This window comes from Magallana gigas, chromosome 4 (genome assembly GCF_963853765.1).
Source record: "Magallana gigas chromosome 4, xbMagGiga1.1, whole genome shotgun sequence".
Lineage (NCBI taxonomy): Eukaryota > Metazoa > Mollusca > Bivalvia > Ostreida > Ostreidae > Magallana > Magallana gigas.
The window spans coordinates 28,615,002-28,635,091 of record NC_088856.1 but is presented as its reverse complement, the minus strand read 5'-3'; the positions used below and the strand labels follow the sequence as shown (position 1 = coordinate 28,635,091).

General features: G+C 32.6%; 2 protein-coding genes across 5 annotated transcripts; both read left to right on the top strand.

The window, feature by feature from the left end:
• The first annotated feature begins 315 nt into the window (after positions 1-315).
• On the top strand, positions 316-18,283 carry LOC117682172 (tripartite motif-containing protein 2-like). 3 transcript variants are annotated; one of them, XM_066081891.1, is made up of 2 exons: positions 316-689; positions 16,170-18,283. In XM_066081891.1, the coding sequence occupies exon 2, from the start codon at positions 16,177-16,179 to the stop codon at positions 17,839-17,841; it is 1,665 nt and encodes a 554-aa protein (XP_065937963.1). In that variant the 5' UTR covers positions 316-689; positions 16,170-16,176; the 3' UTR covers positions 17,842-18,283. The 3 variants fall into 3 exon arrangements, with proteins under 3 accessions (XP_065937963.1, XP_011421416.3, XP_034305116.2); XM_011423114.4 differs by lacking the exon at positions 16,170-18,283 and adding an exon at positions 2,049-3,815 and having other exon boundaries at positions 573-689; XM_034449225.2 differs by lacking the exon at positions 316-689 and adding an exon at positions 15,248-15,336 and having other exon boundaries at positions 16,170-18,282.
• On the top strand, positions 3,965-6,949 carry LOC109620921 (uncharacterized). 2 transcript variants are annotated; one of them, XM_066081892.1, is made up of 4 exons: positions 3,965-4,920; positions 5,273-5,376; positions 5,601-5,720; positions 6,608-6,949. In XM_066081892.1, exons 1-4 carry the CDS (start codon positions 4,747-4,749, stop codon positions 6,801-6,803), a joined length of 594 nt encoding a protein of 197 aa, XP_065937964.1. In that variant the 5' UTR covers positions 3,965-4,746; the 3' UTR covers positions 6,804-6,949. The 2 variants fall into 2 exon arrangements, with proteins under 2 accessions (XP_065937964.1, XP_065937966.1); XM_066081894.1 differs by lacking the exon at positions 6,608-6,949 and adding an exon at positions 6,342-6,474 and having other exon boundaries at positions 4,411-4,920.
• Positions 18,284-20,090: the final 1,807 nt, after the last annotated feature.

The following is a 20,090-nucleotide window of genomic DNA, read 5'->3' as shown; positions in this document are numbered from 1 at the left end:
TAAATCTTTACATGAATTGCATATCATCTATGTTTGATAACACCTAAGCGAAACTTTAAGTTTCTATTTTGCAGTGTTTGCTATCATCATACCCACAGAAAACATCAAAGCATTTTTTTTGCTTATAGTGAATTATTTTAGCGGGTGTAACATTTGTACACTATGCATAAAGGTATGTTAATATTTTTTTTGGAGTTCAACTAGAATTAAGCACTATGAAAAGATCTATACAATGACGTCCTGACTTTTTAGGATATTCAGAAGTACATTTTTTCAAAATTATAATATAGAAGAATCGCTACAACTTTACTTTTCTTTACTTCAACCTTGTCAAAATCGAGTTTGGACTCTCCTCAGAAAAACGTGCTCCAAACTCCTTCCAAAAATAGCATCCTTCTGCGTTTGGGCCTCATCTTTACACCAAAGAAATAAAACTTGGATCCACAGCTGTATTACTCGATGGCGTAAATGAAGCAATTGAAATTTTATCAATTTATTACCACAAGAGATACATGTAAAATGAGCAAAAGTTTTCACTCCGCCAAGATTGACAATAATGAACGGGAAATAACTCTAATTATTTTTTATTATCATTTACTGCGTTGTTTATCAGAACTCAGAGCAGGATCGGCCATGTTTTGGGCAAGGAACCCAGACGGTTAAAGATACTTATATTCTTACTAAACACGGTAAGTATTCTTTTTTTTGTACTTAACCAAACCTTAATCGTTTATAAAAGGGATTAAAATAAGTGGCATAAGAAATTACAAGTTAGGTCTACTTTCACTTTACGTTCTGTGTATTTTACGGTTGTGAACATTTATGGGGTTGTTTTATTAATAACTGTACATTAAAGGTAAATCAAAAACACACGATATAGCATCTTTTCAAAATATGTTTCTCCAAATAGGTCTCAAAGTGATCCGTGATATTTATTTCCATCTCAGAAAGGAAAGATTGGGGAAGGGGCGTATCTGCTAGAATGTGTAATGACTGAATGACATCACACGTTTCTTTGCTCGTAAATTAAATCAAATAAACGAATGGCAAAACATTTTCTAAATCACCGATTAGATTTATATTCTTTATTTGAACAATTTCCTATCTTGTGAATAAATGAAAAATGAATCAAATACAATATAAGATTAGCAATAGAAGGATCTAGAAAAACGTACACGTGTTATAATACACTAGCAAGGATAGACCAATTTTAGCTCTTCCAGTTTAAGGTATCCGATCTATAATAGCCTCAGATTCAATGATTGTGGATGCATAACAGGTATGTATGGGCTAAATACTCAGTATACTTGAACATAATTTTCCTATATAAGTATCAATATGAAAGAGTGGAATGTGTCCTTTTTAATGACCTTTTCTTTTTTTGAAGAGTTGTCCCCCTTTGCTGTTATTCTATAAAAATTAATTCTAAAACAATCTACACGGTATAAAATTTAATTTCAATATTTGTTGTATTTCTAATGATAAAATACATCTTTCCACCAAAGCATTTTTTGATATTCCTAGTAATTACTTTTTTATTTACAAAAATGTGATAGTTTCCATAGACCTTAATGCAATCTTCATTAATTGATTACTGCTTAGTCAATAATATTTTTGAAGATTTCTCTCGGTAAATCTTTTTCTACTCGTAAATGCTTCAAATACATATCAAAGTATTAAATACATGATAGATATTCAAGGTTGGAACAATTTGGTCCAAATATGGATGGGATACCTTAAGTTATACACCAATGCGAGATTCTTTAAGAGGGGTTGTTAGGGTATTCCTCAATTGACATGTATTACTTAGATCAAATTATAATTATTATTTTTTTTGTTATATTGATTGTGAATTGCAAGAAAGTGTTGTTCAAAAACAGTTTTAATTTCATTTTCGAATTAAAAAATATTGTACCTACAATTTTTTTTATTTCTCGACGTGTTTTATTATGATTAAGAATGTACAAGTACATGTATATTTCAAGTAAGTCTTTTTAAAAAATGGTATTAACAATTTATTAAGTGTTTGAATTTAATTTTTTTTTCAGAACAACCATGGATCCACATTCTACTGCCCAGGATGTGCACCAATGTGACTTTTGTGAGACCCCCATAGTACACAGCTACTGCGACTTTTGTCATGTCAACCTGTGCAAGCCCTGTATAGGTGAACACATTACAGATGGATATGACAAACATAAAATAGTCCCCTTCCAGGATCGACGATCAACCCTCATTTATCCGAAATGCGAAACACATTCACACAAAATCTGTGATTTTCAATGTGAGAATTGCAACAACATTTTGATTTGTTCATCTTGTATGGCATCTGAAAAACACAGAGGCCATAAATTTCTAGAATTATCAGAGGTTTACAAGACAAAGAAAGAGGTAATGGAAAAAGATAAAGTAGAATTAGATAACCTTATTTCTCCTACATATGATGATATTGCACTGGACTTGGAAAATCAAATTGCCAACCTGGATGGAGAATATGAGAAACTTACAACAACAATTTCTAAACAAAAAGAGCAATGGCATAGAGAAATCGACAACGTTATCAACAAAATGAAAACTGAAATCAGCGATATGAAAGTAAAACACAAAGACATCTTACAGAAACATTTAGATGAAATCAAACAGATACAGTCTCTCATAAAGCAGACTTTACTAGCCTTAGAGGAACTCCAGAAATCCACTGACGTATCTCCTACTATTGAGTACAGCTCTAAGATCAGAGAGTTCAGCAAGCTTCCACCTAAGGTTCAAGTATCACTGCCAACATTCATTCCAAACCCAACAAACAGTGATAAGCTGTATACTTTGTTTGGAAAGATTATCCCATTATCTACTGCTACTGAGGAAACTGTTTTGTCACTAAACCAACTCAATACTTCAGTCAGAGAACTACTAGATGTACCGAAGATGGTTGCCACAATAGAGACTGGGCATGCATCCTTACGCAATATTACCTGTGATAACGAGGTCAGGATTTGGACAAGTGGGGAGACCAATGAAATCAAATGCTTCAACAGTAAAGGTTCACTCCTCCAGACGGTCTATACAAAATCTGGAAAATTACCCCTGGGTATTACTGTATACAGCGATTCAAATCTAATTGTCTCTGAGGGAAGAATTAAGTCAGTGTATAGAGTAAATAATGGAAAGACAGACGAGTTGATCAGATTACAGGGATGGACGCCCTTTAATCTGTGTGTCACCTCTACTGGTGATCTCCTGGTTACCATGTTCAGTGATGATAAATCTCAATCCAAAGTTGTCCGTTACTCAGGATCTACAGAGAAACAAACCATTCAATTTGATGATGAAGGTAAACCTCTGTACTCAGGGAATGGTTATACTAAATACATCACTGAGAACAGAAACCATGACATCTGTGTAGCTGACAGTGTGGCTGGTGCAGTAGTGGTGGTTAATCAGGACGGGAAACTCAGATGGAGATACACTGCTCATCCATTAGTTACCACGAACAAAACATGTAAACCCCGTGGTATCACAACAGACAGTCAGGGTCGTATCCTGACAGCAGACTTTGAAAACCATTGTATTTACATTTTGGATCAGAATGGAAATTTTCTCCGTTACATTGATAACTGTGATCTAAAGAGTCCTTATGGTATATGCGTTGACAATAACGACAATCTGTTTGTCTGCGAGTATTGGAAAGCCAATGTAAAAAAAATCAAATATTCAAATTAGACATCAACAATTTTAACATTTTGTATATAGAATAAACGTGACTCCTCTGTAGTATAATTATCAATATTCAAATATATCCAGCGTATATTTCCTCACCTTGGATTATAATAGGCTTTAATACTATAACGGCATTTGTATATATACGACTACTCAGGTGCTGGATGTCTGCTCCTTTGAAAACTTGACATTACTTTTCCCACTAGTCTTCATCTCATTATTTTGTACTACCCATTCTTGCCGTATAACCAACTTGTGCCTTTGTATTTCAGCACCCTCTCTCTAATATATCAAGTTGTCTCGGTTTGATATAAGATTGTTCTGTTTAATGCAGTTAATCATGTTCACTACGATTTCAATTTTACAGAGTATCCCATCTGTTTCCAAAAATATCAAAAGCAAAAGAATAGTTAAACATTAAACTTATTATTAAACATATATGTTCCCTCGATCCGATTTCTTTTGTGTGTCATTTATAAATCACGGGTAAAATTTTCATGTTTTTGATTTTGCTGTTAAATATTTCAAATCTGAACAAGAATTCCCTTTCAAGAAATGAGCGGAATGCGTATCATTAGTCAGATTCATGTGAAAGTAATGCGAAAGCATTACATGCAATAAAAATGAGCTGTTGATTTCCTAAAGAGCAAGGACTGAACAAACTTTATTCTTAATATATGAAGTTTACTTTCAATTAAAATTCATATGCATGTAAAGAAACACGTGATTTGAATCCTTATATATCTCTATAAATGATTTAATCTCAAGACAAACGCATAAGAATAATGTTTTTAGTAATATACATGAAATCTTTTATCGATGTACTTGAAGCTGTCACTGTAAATTAAGCAAAGAAGTGCAATGCACAATTCGTGCGCAAATCTTAAGATTTGCATTCGCAACGCTTAATGATAAAATTGTATCATTAGGCGGCGATTTATCATTAATGGTTGATATAGGGTCTGTAAGTCTCGTCAGCTGACCAACGAGATTTGACGAGATTATTAACTTCCGGGTACCTCTAGCGATATGGCGTTATCGATATTGTATTGGGCAAACTATGTTGAGGGTTTAACAAAGATTAAAAGGAAAAGTGAAGCTGCAGTTGAGTCTCAGAGGGTTCTCCGTTTCGCGTTTGACGAGTTGCGTGTCATTACTGCCAATGTTCAAGCATCAATGAGGGACATATCATACAAAGTTCAGGTGCGTTGTTGATTTGTTACTCACGTATAGGCTATAACATATCTTTTACTCTTTTGATAAAAAAAATCATTAACATTTCGAAAGATTGCTCCTTATATGATGTAATCATACTTGAAAACAAAACAAACCATTTTTCTAACGTTATCGTACATGCATAAACAAATCTGCAAGCAAGCACAGACATACCTATATATCTGATTATTGGATAATTCTATTGTACCACACGTGTATGATTAGATCGTGTGTATGAATTACAACAGATTGAGAAAGATTAAATTTTTTGTCTGTTGACAAGTGTAGGTACATGTACATGTATTGTATCTCTTTTTAATGTTACAATGCATTGCAATAGATATTCCTTGAATCTGAAGATAACGGTGTGGTGGAGTCATCATCATGCGAGTGTCCTATGGGGAGGTATAAGTGTCATTATGTGGCAGCAACTCTCCTTTATGGGCAAGTGTTCTGGTATATTATTGTAAAATGTGGTTAATGTTTGAAAATCATTGGACAATCTGTTCACTTTTGATGTGTATTAGATGTCAACTCAAGGGTAGTAAATGATGAGTGAAAATTCTTCAGATATCATTATAAAATGCAACATGCATTTCTCATAATTGCTGTATATTCAGTTGTTTTTCCATCAAATATTTTTTACCATAATTCTTTATAAATTGCAGATATAAGAAGGCAAGCAAAACCGACATAAAATGCAGTTGGTTAAAACATCCAAAGTCAGCACAGCCAAAGGTGACAACAACCATGGAGGAATTATTTCCACCAAAACAACCAGGATACAGGTACATGTAGTTTTTTTTTATTTTCAAAGCAACGTTTCAACAAAAAATACTTAATTTCAGTAAAAATTGTGGATATTTATATATCTAATATCACACACTTATAGAGCCTTAAAACGTGTGGTGACGGATGAAGACCGATTATATTTTTATAATCAACTTAGCCAATTAGGCAGATTTACAGGTTCTCCCAGTTCATGTTCAATTTCTTCCCTTTTAATATGTTCTCACGTTGGATGTATTCATTCTTTTTTTTTTAAACTTGATTTGTTGGGGGGGGGGGGGGGGGTGTTGACTTTTTTTTCAGATTTATCATTATAAGATACTTTTTTGTGTATCTGGAATTTTGATATTAAATGTACTTTGATATTAGTGTTATTTTTTGGTTGTATTAAGCCATGGCTGTTATAACATTTTACTAAAAATGAATCAGACAAGCATATTTGTATTGACACAAATGCTTGCAGTATATTTAATTTCAATATTTGTAATGTCAAATGTCAACGAACAGAAACTGAAGGTTCTTATTTAACAATATTCTCATAAGTTAATGCCAAGCAGAAACATGCACTTTGTGAATTTTATTTCAGACTAAAATATTTCTGATTTAATTTATTTGTACAGCAATGCACTGGATTCTGTCGAAAGAACCCACAACTTAAGATAGTCCTGTTGTCTTGATACAAGCACTATTTCAAAGTAAAGATTTCTTGGATGCTGAATGCAAGTAATCCTTTTTAAGGCATGTTTAAACCTAATATTTTGACAGCATATTTATATTGCACTGTATCAATAATATTCTAATCAAGCCGATGGTACATATATCAGCTTTTTTCCCTTAAATATATCTTCTAACAGAATCACTATCTAATTAAAAACCATGATTATAGGGAGAAGCTTTCAATGTCCCCAGAGCAAATTATCCAGACTGCATGGACCACTATAGGGCAGCGGGAAAATACCTTGTGGGCCAGAGTTCGCAAGCTGCGTTTCACAGCATCCAATTTTGGACAAATTGTTACAGCTGTTCGAAAAAACAGGTATGATTTTCAAAAAACACTGTGCATGTCTCCTCAACCTCATTAGTAAAGATGCATTATGAAATATTTAAAGATACTTAGTTTCAAGATATCAGTTTTTCTGAATTTTTAAAATCACACACTATTGAGAATATGATGTAAATTCTTCAACAGTAGCCCTGAACATATTTGAAAAAACCATATATCTTCGATGATTTCTTCATTTTAATGATCTACTTAAAAAAAATAAAAATAAAATTGACACAATATTGTGCTATTCAATAAATGATAAAACTACAGTAGCTTTATTTTATTTGAGAGTATGTTTTTTAAAATAACAAGATTTAGATCATTTCAAAATCCATTCGAAATTTTTTTGGTTAAACATGTCCTTGAAAAAAAGACTACTGAGTGCATACAACTTGGAAAAAAAGAGCATCAATCCAATGGGGACTTGCCCATGAGAAGACTGCAATACAAGAATACTGCAAGGTCTTTGAAGTGAATGTTTTAGAGACAGGTAAGTTTTTAAGGATTTAATACTCTCTCTCTCTCTGTGAATAAAATTCATTGACAGTAAAATCGTTTTTTATTTCTACTGATAGGTTAAGAGGATGGGATGCATAATAGATCTTTAACTAAAAAGCATCCGTGTAACCCACTACTGGATAAGAGAAGTAATCGAGTAACCGGTTGCTAAAAATAATTCAATTTGACAATACAAAGGAACATAAAAGCAAACATCACTGATTAGGTTATATATATTTTCCAATATGCACAACTTGGAGAAAAATCAAGAAAGAATCAATACAATGTAAGATTAATTATAATATAAAAATACCAACATTTTTGATACTTTCAATTTGGATACTACCAAGGATTATTAAGATTTTTAGCTTTTCGAAATTTTATTCCAATGGGCAATTCTTTCAAAAAGGTGTGTCGAGATATTCCTATAGTAAAAATCAAATTCTTTCAAATGTATATATGTCATTGTAAATCTAAATTTTAAATAAGTGTAGTTAAAAAAACCCCATTAATTTCATTTTCTTTACTGCAAAAATATTGTACAGATAACATGTTTCCTCAATTTGTTTATGGAGATAAAAAATGTTAATACCCTGTAATAATTATTTTTCTCTCAAAATACTATTTACTTATCACTGTAACTGATAAGACATTAAATTTTCATATATTTGAATCATGGATCCTCGTTCTAGTGCCCAGGATGTACATCGATGTGTCCTTTGTGAGACCGACATAGTACACAGCTACTGTGACTTTTGTCATGTCAACCTCTGAAAACCCTGTATACTAGATCATATATTAGATAAATATGACAAACATGAAATTGTCCCTTTCAAGGAACGCAGATCAACTCTCATTTATCCAAAATGTGGAAAACATCCGCATAAAATTTGTGAATTTCGGTGCACAGATTGCAACAACAGTTTGGTTTGTTCTTCCTGCATAGCATCTGAACAACACAAGGGATATAACTTTGTAGATGTTACAGACGTTTTCAAGACAATGAAAGAAGTAATTGAAAAGGATACAATAGATTTAGAAAATCTAATTTCTCCTTCATATGAAGAAATTATCTTTGACTTGGAAAAGCAATTTGCAAACCTGGATGGAGGATATGGGAAACTTACAACAGCTATATCCAATCAAGGGGAGCAACGGCACAGAGAAATCGAATTGTAATTATCAAAATAAAAATTGAAATCAGCGATATTAAATTGAAACACAGACACATTTTGCTAAAACATTTGAATAAGGTCAAAGAAGTACAATTTCTCATAAAAAAAACATCACTGGCCTTAAAGGAACTCAAGAAATACACTAAGATCGCAGAGTTCATCAAGCTTCCACCCAAGGTTCAGGTATCACTGCCAACATTCATTCCAAAACCTATAGACAATGGGAAGTTGTTAAGTTTGTTTGGACTGATCATCCCATTATCTACTGCTACAGAGGAAATTATATTGTCACTAAACCAATTAAACCCATCAGGCAGAGAACTACTGGATGAATCGGGGCTTGTTGCTACAATACAGACTGGGCATGAATATCAACGAAATATTACCTGTCGTAATGAACACAGGATATGGGCAAGTGATGAGACCAATGATATCAAGTGCTTCAATATTCAAGGTTTACTCCTTGAGACAATCAAATCAAAATCAGGGAAATTCCCAAATGATATAGCCGTAGACAACATAGGGGATCTACTGTACTCAAATGGAAGAACAAAAACAGTAAATAGAGTTAAAAATGAACAGACAGAAGAGTTGATAAGATTACAGGGATAAAGCCTCGTCAGCTGTGTGTCACCTCTACTAGTGATCTCCTGGTTTCTATGTGCACTGATGATAAAACTCAATCGAAAGTTGTTCGTTACATAGGATCTACAAACAAACCATTCAATTTGACGATGACGGTAAACCTCTGTACTCAGGCAATACTAAGATAAAATGCAAGTACATCACTGAGAACAGAAACCATGATATCTGGAGGTTAGTGCAGTAGTGGTGGTTAATCAGGGTAGAAAACTCAGATGGAAATGCACCGGCCATTACCCAGTTACCAAAAAACCGAACAATTTAAAACCCGAGGTATCACAACAGACAGTCAGAGTCGTATCCTGACAACAGACAGAGACAACAATTGTGTCCACATTCTGGATCAGAATGGACATTTTCTCCGTTACATTGATAACTGTGATCTGAGGTATCCTTTTGGTTTATGTGATCAGAATGGAGAGTTTCTCTGTTATACTGATAACTGTAATATGGAGAATCCTTAGAGTTTATGTGTGGACAATAATGACTATCTGTTTATATGTGAGTATAACGAAGGCAGTGTAAAGAAAATCAAATATTTAAACTAGACATCGAAAATATTTCAAATCAAATAAAAGGGACTTTTGTGTATATTGAAATTTTTTTCGGCGAATTGATATAAACATTTTTTGCAATGTGCAAACATTCAAAGACAGCGTCACCTAGTTGCAGGATGGCTCTTTCCTCTGTTATCGAGGCATTAATATTTTCATGCTAACCGTGCCTCAATATCAACAATTATTTTAAAATTTCGATTTTTTCCTATTTCCCCATTTAATTTTAGACTGTTCGTTTACTTAAGTTTACCATATTCACGCGGGCGTACACGTATTTTACAGAATTTTTACAATTAACTAATGCAGTCAACAGAAACAAAAAATATATTCAAAATCAAATTATTTTAAATTTTAGCCGAATGCTCGAAAATTTCTATATGCCACAATAAATCAAATGTCTACGATTTCATGTATTTTGTTTTATCGTTATGAAAAAAATATTTTACAGGTTCATAGAAATATTAATTTCAAATCTGAAATGAAATGATCCGGTATAACATCCATTAAAACGTGGATAATTCTCTTATTTTAAATTGATATAGCAGCTGTACATTGCGCGTGTGTAATAGTTACGAGAGTTTATAATTCATCAATAGAACTTGATATAGTTTAGAAAGATAAATTGATGCATCGAATATGCATAAAAAGAATGTGTAATTTTTCAACATTTTATGTTGTATGCAAAAGGATGGATAATAAGAATCCTACCCATCCACATCGGTCTCTCTCTCTCTCTCTCTCTCTCTCTCTCTCTCTCTCTCTCTCTCTCACACACAGAACGTTTCAGGTAGTGATCATATATCTCTGTTTCAAACATTTTATCCCCCTTAAAAAGAAGAAGTCTTCTATGTCGACATTATTATTGGACAACCAATAATTATGTTTTGCCTCCGTTGAAATACCGCTCGTTTAACGTCTGTCACGGTATAAATTTTCAAGCAAAAATAATGAATTCTAGAAGCGCCTTCTTGCGTGATATTAGCAATTGTGTATCCATATATTACTTATTGTATAAAGCCTAAACACTTTAATCTCGGAAATAAATTGGTCATACTTCACACAATTGTCCTAAATTTAAGAAACTACTTTACGTAAAGAAATTGAAATTTTACTCACTTTAATTTTTCTTGACATGGAAAAAAAAACCTCGATGATTGATATGAAATATTCATTTTTATTTTGCTGAGATTGTTGAATGGTTAGCGCATACTGCTGAGAGAGAGAGAGAGAGAGAGAGAGAGAGAGAGAGAGAGAGAGAGAGAGAGAGAGAGAGAGAGAGAGAAGAGAGAGAGAGATATTGAGGGCGGTGATAAAACTTTGTCTACAAACTGTAATTTGTCTCGGAAATAACCAACCAGTACATGTACATACATTGTATTGGTGTTACATATACGACAATCTAAAGATGATGTATCCTGTGAGCGCTTTAAAAATCGATGTTTAAACTCAAGCTCATAGAACCGGTTAGTGTTTCAGTACCTTTAAGAATCTACTTTTCTATATAGTACAAATAAAATGTCCTTTATGAAGCTCAGTTCTAAATCACAAATAGCGTAGTAATTATAAATTTTCAAGACTTGTATGTGTAATTATACTATAGTCTGTCCCAAGATATTTTGCCGCATATTTCCTAAAATTATTCGATATTTATAAATACCTCTTGGTTCAGACGATGTTTATTCAAAAGTATGAAAAAATCCTTAGATTTCCTTTTTGAAACGCCCCATCCAGTTTGGCGGGTATCAATACACTGTTAAAAATAAAATGTCTACAGGGTTTTTCCACTGCCAAGGAGATGAACACGCCCGGATGATAACGTTGAAAAATTGCGCGAGGTGTCCCGACTCAGTACTTCCGAATGGAGAAAAGATGTCAACATTCCCAATTATAAATCTCCGTAGGAAATCTGTTTTCGTTCCTGTGAATTTTTACGAGGGAAAAATGATAAAGTGCGAATGAAGTTATCCTGAAAATTTTTCCTTTCATCGATTTTAATTGCACTTCTGTCACAGGTATGTGTATTTTTATTAAAAATCGTTCAAATATGCAGCATTAATATCTTGGGACAGACTATAGTACATCATAATAAATTATGAAATTAGATCTATTACAACGTCATCTAAGTAAAACATTTCGACCACTCTTTTTTCTTATGATAATTTATATACAATTGTATTTTTTAAACAAGCAATGCAAATTTTAATGAGTACAATCATGACATAGCTTTTTGATTATTCAGCAAAAATCTTGAAGTGTTCTTACAATACAGATATGAAGTATATAATCTTATGTTATATTCTTGCATTGCAATTTCTAAAAACTCAACCACAACAAACAAGGCGAAAAATTTGTTATATATGCTTAACCTAGCTCGCGGGTTTGCTGACGTTACAATAGGACTCAAAGTTTAGCAAATTCATTCATTTTTCTAAAAAATGACAAATGAATTTTAGAAACATAAATGGAGATAACTAAAAAAGCTTAATTGCAGTTTATACAAACCAAACATTTATAATTATCAAATGCTAAAAAATTATAAACGTTACTTACATTGTCAGATTTTGTTCTAAAAGCTACGGGTGTGCGTTTGAACTCCTTCATTTAAAATCATGTTTAAACAAGTAGATTAATTGAATTGTATGCATTAGTTTTGCTTCTTTTACAATTATTATTTCTGTATTTTCTACCGATCTATTTAAGTTCTCCTGACTTAATCTATTCAATTTATACGATTACAAACTTATCATGTCAATAGTTGTTTATTTTTGCATTGATTGACTCAGAGTTTCAGGCAAAGAAAAATAGCCATTTTTGTTCTCATCACAACCTTACATTCTATGCATTTGTGCATTCGATAACATCTATAAGAATGTCTAATTAGTATACGTATTTACATAATTTGTTTCTCGACATGATGTGTTAGTCAGCTAGTCTTGTCAATCAACTCATTTTCATTTTTTGGTTTTCATGCAGATGTAAGGATTTGATGACGTCATAATAAAAATATAAGGTTTAATATAATCTTTTAAATCTTGAAAGTTGTTTTGCAAAAAATTGGCCGAGAACACAGATTGATTTTTTTATGAATTGATTCAAACCTATATCTTCTGTTATTGTGTTGAGTACAATTAATTTCGTCTAAATCGTTTAAAAGTTTGGACCATAGACTGAAATGCATTTCTCGACTAAAATGTGCAGTTTACTATATATTTCATTAAAATGGCGTCGCTTGATTTTATCAGCGACACTGTGTTTGAAACACGATAACATTATTACCACGCAGACGGATCTCAAATAAATATTAGAGATAAAACTCAGAAACCTATGGATCACGAAAACAACTTTTCAGGGTAGGTTTTCATAATAATATAATATGATATAATATAATATGTCATCAATAAATTTGATAAAGTTTGATATGATTAGCTGGACCAAACCTCAATAGAGATGTTGAGTAACATATATTCAAAAAAAGATTCTATATATAGATTGAAATATTATTTATACCTCTACTCAGTTTTCACATAATAAGAATAATTCGATAGATTTAGCAGATTCTCTGAAAATCGCTGTAAATAGACTAATTCCCTGCACAAAGGTGCGTCAGTTCGATGAATTGATACACATGTTGCAATGCCCTTTATTACTGGCTATCCTCATTCATCTTTATCGTATAACATAACTTGCCTACGTCACAAAACGATACGCGTGCCTTTAATTCCATTTTTCTGACGTTATAACTTCGCCACGGAAAATAGACTTGCTTTTGAGTCTTGCTGACTTCCTCAATGGTATACTTTGTTTCTATACTGTAACATATAAATACTGAATACACACATGTAAATTGCGTTAAATCTGAATTTTGTCTTTTGTATAGTTAAAAAAGGTTTTGTTTTTTTGAAATATTCTCAGCGATTTTCAGCAATTCCCAGAACCAACTGTAGATCTTAGTAATATTAGTAATTCTCAGAACTCACACAAGGACTTCTGTAAATATCAGTAAATATCAGTATCAACGGCAATTATCAGTAACAACAGTAAAATTATCAGTAAATATCAGGAATTCTCAGTACTAACAGAAAACGATCAGTAAATATCAGATTCTATCAGTAACAAATAGCAATTACAGTACTGTTTGAGCCAGTAGTGATTTGTTGAATATGTCTAACCTAATGTTATGTTTGACAAGAAAGGTTTAATTGTAAGTGACTCATTTATCATAATGAGGTGTTTGTCGTTTAAAATAAGAATTTGATTTGGAAAATTACAAATGAGAGTTTTAACAGGATGTCGTAAGTTAATTAAGAAATAATTGTAGACCTAACACTTTAATAAAGATCACTTCTGTAATCCATCTATCTATCTATCTATCTATCTATCTATCTATCTATCTATCTATCTATCTATCTATCTATCTATCTATCTATCTATCTATCTTTTACATTTTAGAATAAAGTGGAATTCGTCCTCTATTTTGTAAAAATTTGCTCGTACTCTCAGCTACAGGCTCAATACGAATTAGTCCGGTCTCAACGGGAGTACCCCATGCCAAAACTGCTAATATGTTTACAAATATTATCACTCAGATCTTTAAAATGACGTAAAAATGTCAACATTTTCCAGAGTCTTTGTGATAACACAACAAACCAACGTAACGTATGCTATTAGTTCAATACTTTTTTTTTCAAATACGCGAGTTGCGTAGGTTTGCATGATTATACACCCCCCCCCCCCCCCAAACAAAAAAGTCAGTTATCTTATATCTTATTGAAAATGGGGTATTTGTTGTGTTAAATAGGAATTAATAAACGCCTGTTGGGATTCTTGAAATCTTCGAATTTTTGAAAGTTAATAAACATGTATTTGTTTTATATGATACTATTTAGATTTAACTTTACAATAGTTACGATCTAATTATATTAATTTGATTATCAATAGATATCATAAAATATTCGTTAAGTTTTACGATCTACTACCTACATTTGATGCCTTAATTATTAGATTTGTACTTATTTAAATAACAAAAATATTAATAAATTGTCATACACATGTATAATATATGAAGAATTTAATACAACACATTATTCATTTTCTTATATCTCTACATTAACTTCATATCACGATTATATGTTTGATAACACTTAAGCGAAACCTTAGGTTTCTATTTTATTGAAGCAATTATTTTTTTCTTTTTAAATTTTGCTTATAATTATCCATTTATGCGTTAAAGCATTTTCTAGGCCACAGAGTTCAACTAGAGTTTAGCTTTATAAAAAGATTTTATAAATCATACCATGGAGTAGTTACCTTCTGGGGTATTCCTAAGTACATTTGTTTCAATCAAAATTTAAAAGAATCGCTACAACTTTTCTTTAATCGTGAAAGTTGAGATTAGACTTCCCAAGTAAAACGTTCTCCAAACTCTTTCTTAAAATTTTTGTAAAATGATTAATACTGTCCTTCTGAGTATGGGTCTAATATTTACACCAACGAAATAGAATTGATATCGAACGCTATATCACCAGTGGCGCAAATGACCCAATTGGTTAAATATACTACCACATATAACGTAAGGAAAGTAACTCTAATATTTTGCCCTTTTTATGAGAATTCAGGGCAGGGTCGGCCATGTTTTAGGCAGTTACCGGTAACCAGACGCCTGAGACGGTTAAAAAAACATAAATTCTTACTAAACACGGTGTGTATTCATTTTTTGTACTTGACCTAACTCTAAGTCTTTTATAAAAGTGATTCATATAAATGGCACAAGAAATTAAATTCAATCTACTTTCACTCTACGTTCTGTGTATTTTACTGTCATGAACATTTATGGGGTTGTTTTAAAATGTTACATTAAAGGTATATTAAAGCCACATGATACGGCATCTTCTCAAAATATCTACTAGTATCCCCAAAAAGGTCTCAAAGTGATCCGTGATATTCAATTTTCAATCTCAAAAAGGAAAGATTGGGGAAGGGGTGTTATCTGATAGAATGTGTAATGGCTAAATGACGTCACACGTTTCTTTGCTCGTATATTAAATTAAAATAGAATGGCATCAGTTTTCTAAAATTACAGATTAGATATATATTCTTTACTATATCAATTATCTTGTGTATAAATAAAAAAAATGAATCAAATACAATATAAGATTAGCAATAGAAGGATCTAGAAAAACGTACATGTGTTATCTATTACACTAGCGAGGATAGGTCAATTTTAGCTCTTCCCAGTTTTATACATGCACCAATACGAGAGTCTTTAAAAGGGGTTGTTGGGATATTCCTTTATTGACTTGTATTACTTAGACCAAACTAATTACAAATGTTTTAGTGATATTGATTGTGAATTGCAATAAAGTGTTCAAAAAAAGTTTCAATTTCATTTTCGACTTAAAAAATATTATACCTACAACTTTTTATTTCCCGATGTGTTTATTAAAATTAAGAATGCACATTTATATTTCAAGTAAATATTTTTTTAGTGCTATTCACTATAAAGTTTTTAAATATTAAAATTTGTTTTTGCAGAGCAACCATGGATCCACAATCTAGTGCCCAGGATGTTCACCGATGTGACCTTTGTGAGACCGCCATAATACACAGCTACTGTGACTTTTGTCATATCAACCTGTGCAAGCCCTGTATACTAGATCATATTTTAGATGAATATGACAAACATAAAATAGTCCCTTTTGAGGAACGCAGATCAACCCTCATTTTTCCGAAATGTGAAACCCATTCACACAAAATCTGTGATTTTCAGTGTGAGGACTGCAACAATAGTTTGGTTTGTTCTTCATGTATGGCATCTGTGCAACACAGAGGGCATACATTTGTAGAATTATCAGAGGTTTACAAGGCAAAGAAAGACGTCATTGAAAAAGATAAAGTAGAATTTGAAAACCTTATTTCTCCTAAATATGAAGAAATTGTCTTTGACTTGGAAAAGAAACTTGCCAATCTGGACAGAGGATATGAGGAACTTACAACAGAATTATCGAAACAAGGAGCGGAATGGCAGAGAGAAATCGAAATCATTATCAACAAAATGAAATCTGAAATAAGCGAGATAAAAGTAAAACACAAAGGCATTTTACAGAAACATTTAAATGAAATCAAACAGGTACAGTCTCTCATAAAGCAAACTTTACTAGATTTAGAGGAACTCGAACAATCCACTGAAGTATCTCCTACAATTAAATACAGTTCTAGGATCAGAGAGTTTAGCAAGTTACCACCCAAAGTTCACGTATCAATGCCAACATTCATATCAAAACCAATAGATAATGCGAAGATGTATTGCTTGTTTGGAAAGATTATTCCATTATCTACTACTACCGGAGATAATCTCTTGTCACTTAACCAACCCAATACTTCAGTCAGAGAACTACTGTATAAACCGGAGCTTGTTGCCACCATGGAGACTGGACATGAAAAACTACGCAATGTTACCTGTTATAACGATGACAGGATATGGACGAGTGGACAGACCAATAATATCAAATGCTTCAACATGAAGGGTTCGCTCCTTCAGACGGTCTATACAAAATCTGGAGAATTTCCTAATGATTTAGATGTAGACATTGATGGGAATCTAATTGTCTCTGACGGAAAACTGAATACAGTATATGAAGTAAATATTGGAAAGACAGAAGAGTTGATCAGATTAGAGGAGTGGAATCCCTTTAATCTTTGCATCACCGCTACTGGTGATCTCTTGGTTACCATGTACAGTGATGATAAAACTCAAGCCAAAGTTGTCCGTTACTCGAGATCTACAGAGAAACAAACAATTCAATTTGATGATAAAGGTAAACCTTTGTACTCCGGGAATAATAGAATTAAATACATCACTGAGAACAGAAACCATGACATCTGTGTAGCCGACAGTGGAGCTGGTGCAGTAGTGGTGGTTAATCAGGACGGGAAACTCAGATGGAGATACACTGGTCATCCCTCAGTTACCAAGAACGAACCAGTTGAACCTCGTGGTATTACAACAGACAGTCAGAGTCATATCCTGACAGCAGACGGTGTCAACCATTGTATCCACATTCTGAATCAGAATGGACAGTTTCTCTGTTACATTGATAACTGTGATCTGAAGAATCCTTATGCTTTATCTGTAGACAATAATGACAATCTGTTTGTATGTGAGTATTGGAAAGGCAGTGTTAAAAAAATCAAATATTTTAATTAGACATCAACATTTGAGAGAATAAACGTGACTGCTTCTATAGTATACTTATCAATATTGAAATATATCCAGCGATTATATATTGTCCTCACCATGGATTGTAATAGGCTTAACTTCAACCACGGCATTTGGCATTTGTATTTGTAAGACCACTCAGATGTTGAAAGTCATGCTCCTTTGAAAACTTGACATTACTTTTTTTTCCACTTCATCTAATTATATTTGTAATACCGATTCTTGGCGTACAATCAACTTGTGCCCCTGAATGTCAGCACACACAAACACACCCACACACACACCCACCCACTCTCTCTCTCTCTCTCTCTCTCTCTCTCTCTCTCTCTCTCTCTCTCTCTCTCTCTCAAATATTTCAAGTTGTCTCGGTTTAATATAAGATTGTTCCGTTTACTGCACTTCATTATGTTCACACCGATTTCTATTTTACAGAACATGCTATTTGTTTCCAAAAACATGAAAAACAAAAGTTATTTTAATTCTACTTGTACTTGCGATTGCATTTTTGTATATCACTGATAAATCACGTGTAAAATTTACATGTTTTTGATTTTATTGTTAAGAATTTTAAATCTGAACAAGTACTCGTTTTCAAGGAAAGACTGACATGAAATAGCCAATAATGAACAAGCTTTTTTCTTAATAGGCGAAGTTTACGTTTAATTAAAATTAACATGCTTTTCAAGAAAAAAACCGAGATTTGAATCATTGTGTAATTGTATAAATGTTTTAATCTCACGGCATTTAATAATAGATTAAATGTTTACACCTTTGATATTCCTCACTAGTGATATGATTTCCTTAAGCTATAATTGAATTTTACCTGATAATAATTATAACATTAATTAAAAACCTACTTTTATTTTCCATGAACCAACCCGAAATAGCGAAAATGAGAGTAAGGTGGTGGACACGCTTTTGCAGATCCAGGTCGGTTTGCATGAAAATATGTACTTTCAATGAAATAATATTGAATGAATACGTAAAGAGTGAAAATATTTAATTGAAACGTATTTAGTGTACAAATAGGTGTTAAGATTTGACAAATGTTAAATAAATAAAATAAGCCAATTCTTTTTTTGAATGCACGGTATTCGTTTTGATGGATATAACTAATTCTCTCGCGAATTTAGCACAACGTCTGGTGAGAAAACGGGATAGAATTTTCTAGAACGGGGTAACCAAGAAGCGGGTTGACTTACTAACTTACTAACGCCTTTGCGAAAAGTGTAAGACGAGTTCATCATGCATCACGGGCAGATTCCTTGGATACAGAAAAGTCAATAAATAAAATGGAACATTTTGATACAGTTTTAGTTTTGATGGAAAGATCATTCCAGAACGGGATGTCCAGGCGACCGTTTCACTAACCTATCGGAGATCGTAAACGTAGACGTAAACGTGAACGTAGCACATAAGTTTGTTTCACTAAGAGTTGCGAGTTGCGAGTTATGATGGAAGGAAATTATTTTTTTTACCTGTTGGCCTCTTTTTTTAGTGTGGCTTTGCAAGTCTTATCATTTTTTCTTAAAGCTGCTTGGTCCGATTTTATATCAATTTTTGCACGCTTTTAAACAATGGTTATGCTAAGTATATGTATAATACATGTAATAGACATTGCAGTTATTTTTCCAGTCAATTAAACCAAATTTCAATGAAAAAAAATACGTACAAAATTTGCTAACAAAACAAACGACATAAAAGGGTACTGCGTTATTTCGCCTCATGTTAAAGTTCAACTCTGACGATGAGACGGGTATGGTGGTATTACGACTTTGACATCGCTTTAAATAAAGGTCGAAATGATTAGACAAATTACAAATAAACATGTGTACATTTTGTTCGCTAATATTTTTGAAGTTTGCTTTCTTTACAATCGATGCATAGCACGCGGGTTGAATAACTCCAATTATTCGGGGGACGAAACCAAACGGTTTCCTTTTCTAACATTCCCGTGATGCATCTTGGTTTGTTTTTTCGTTTGCCCAAAAAGAAATTATTTTTATTTACTTTGAATAGTTCTAACTTTGAAAGGAGACTGATTCTGTTGGTGTAAATAGGAGAAAGTCCATAACTTTCTAATTTAAATGGTTTGTATAGAAAACATTTTGATACTATAATAACAAAAAAATCGGACGAAGCAGGTTTAACATATTCACTGTCCTTTGACAAGTCTTATTTGGGACAGGGATAAAAATAAAGTAAAATTTGAAACTTATAAAATCCAAAATTCAAAG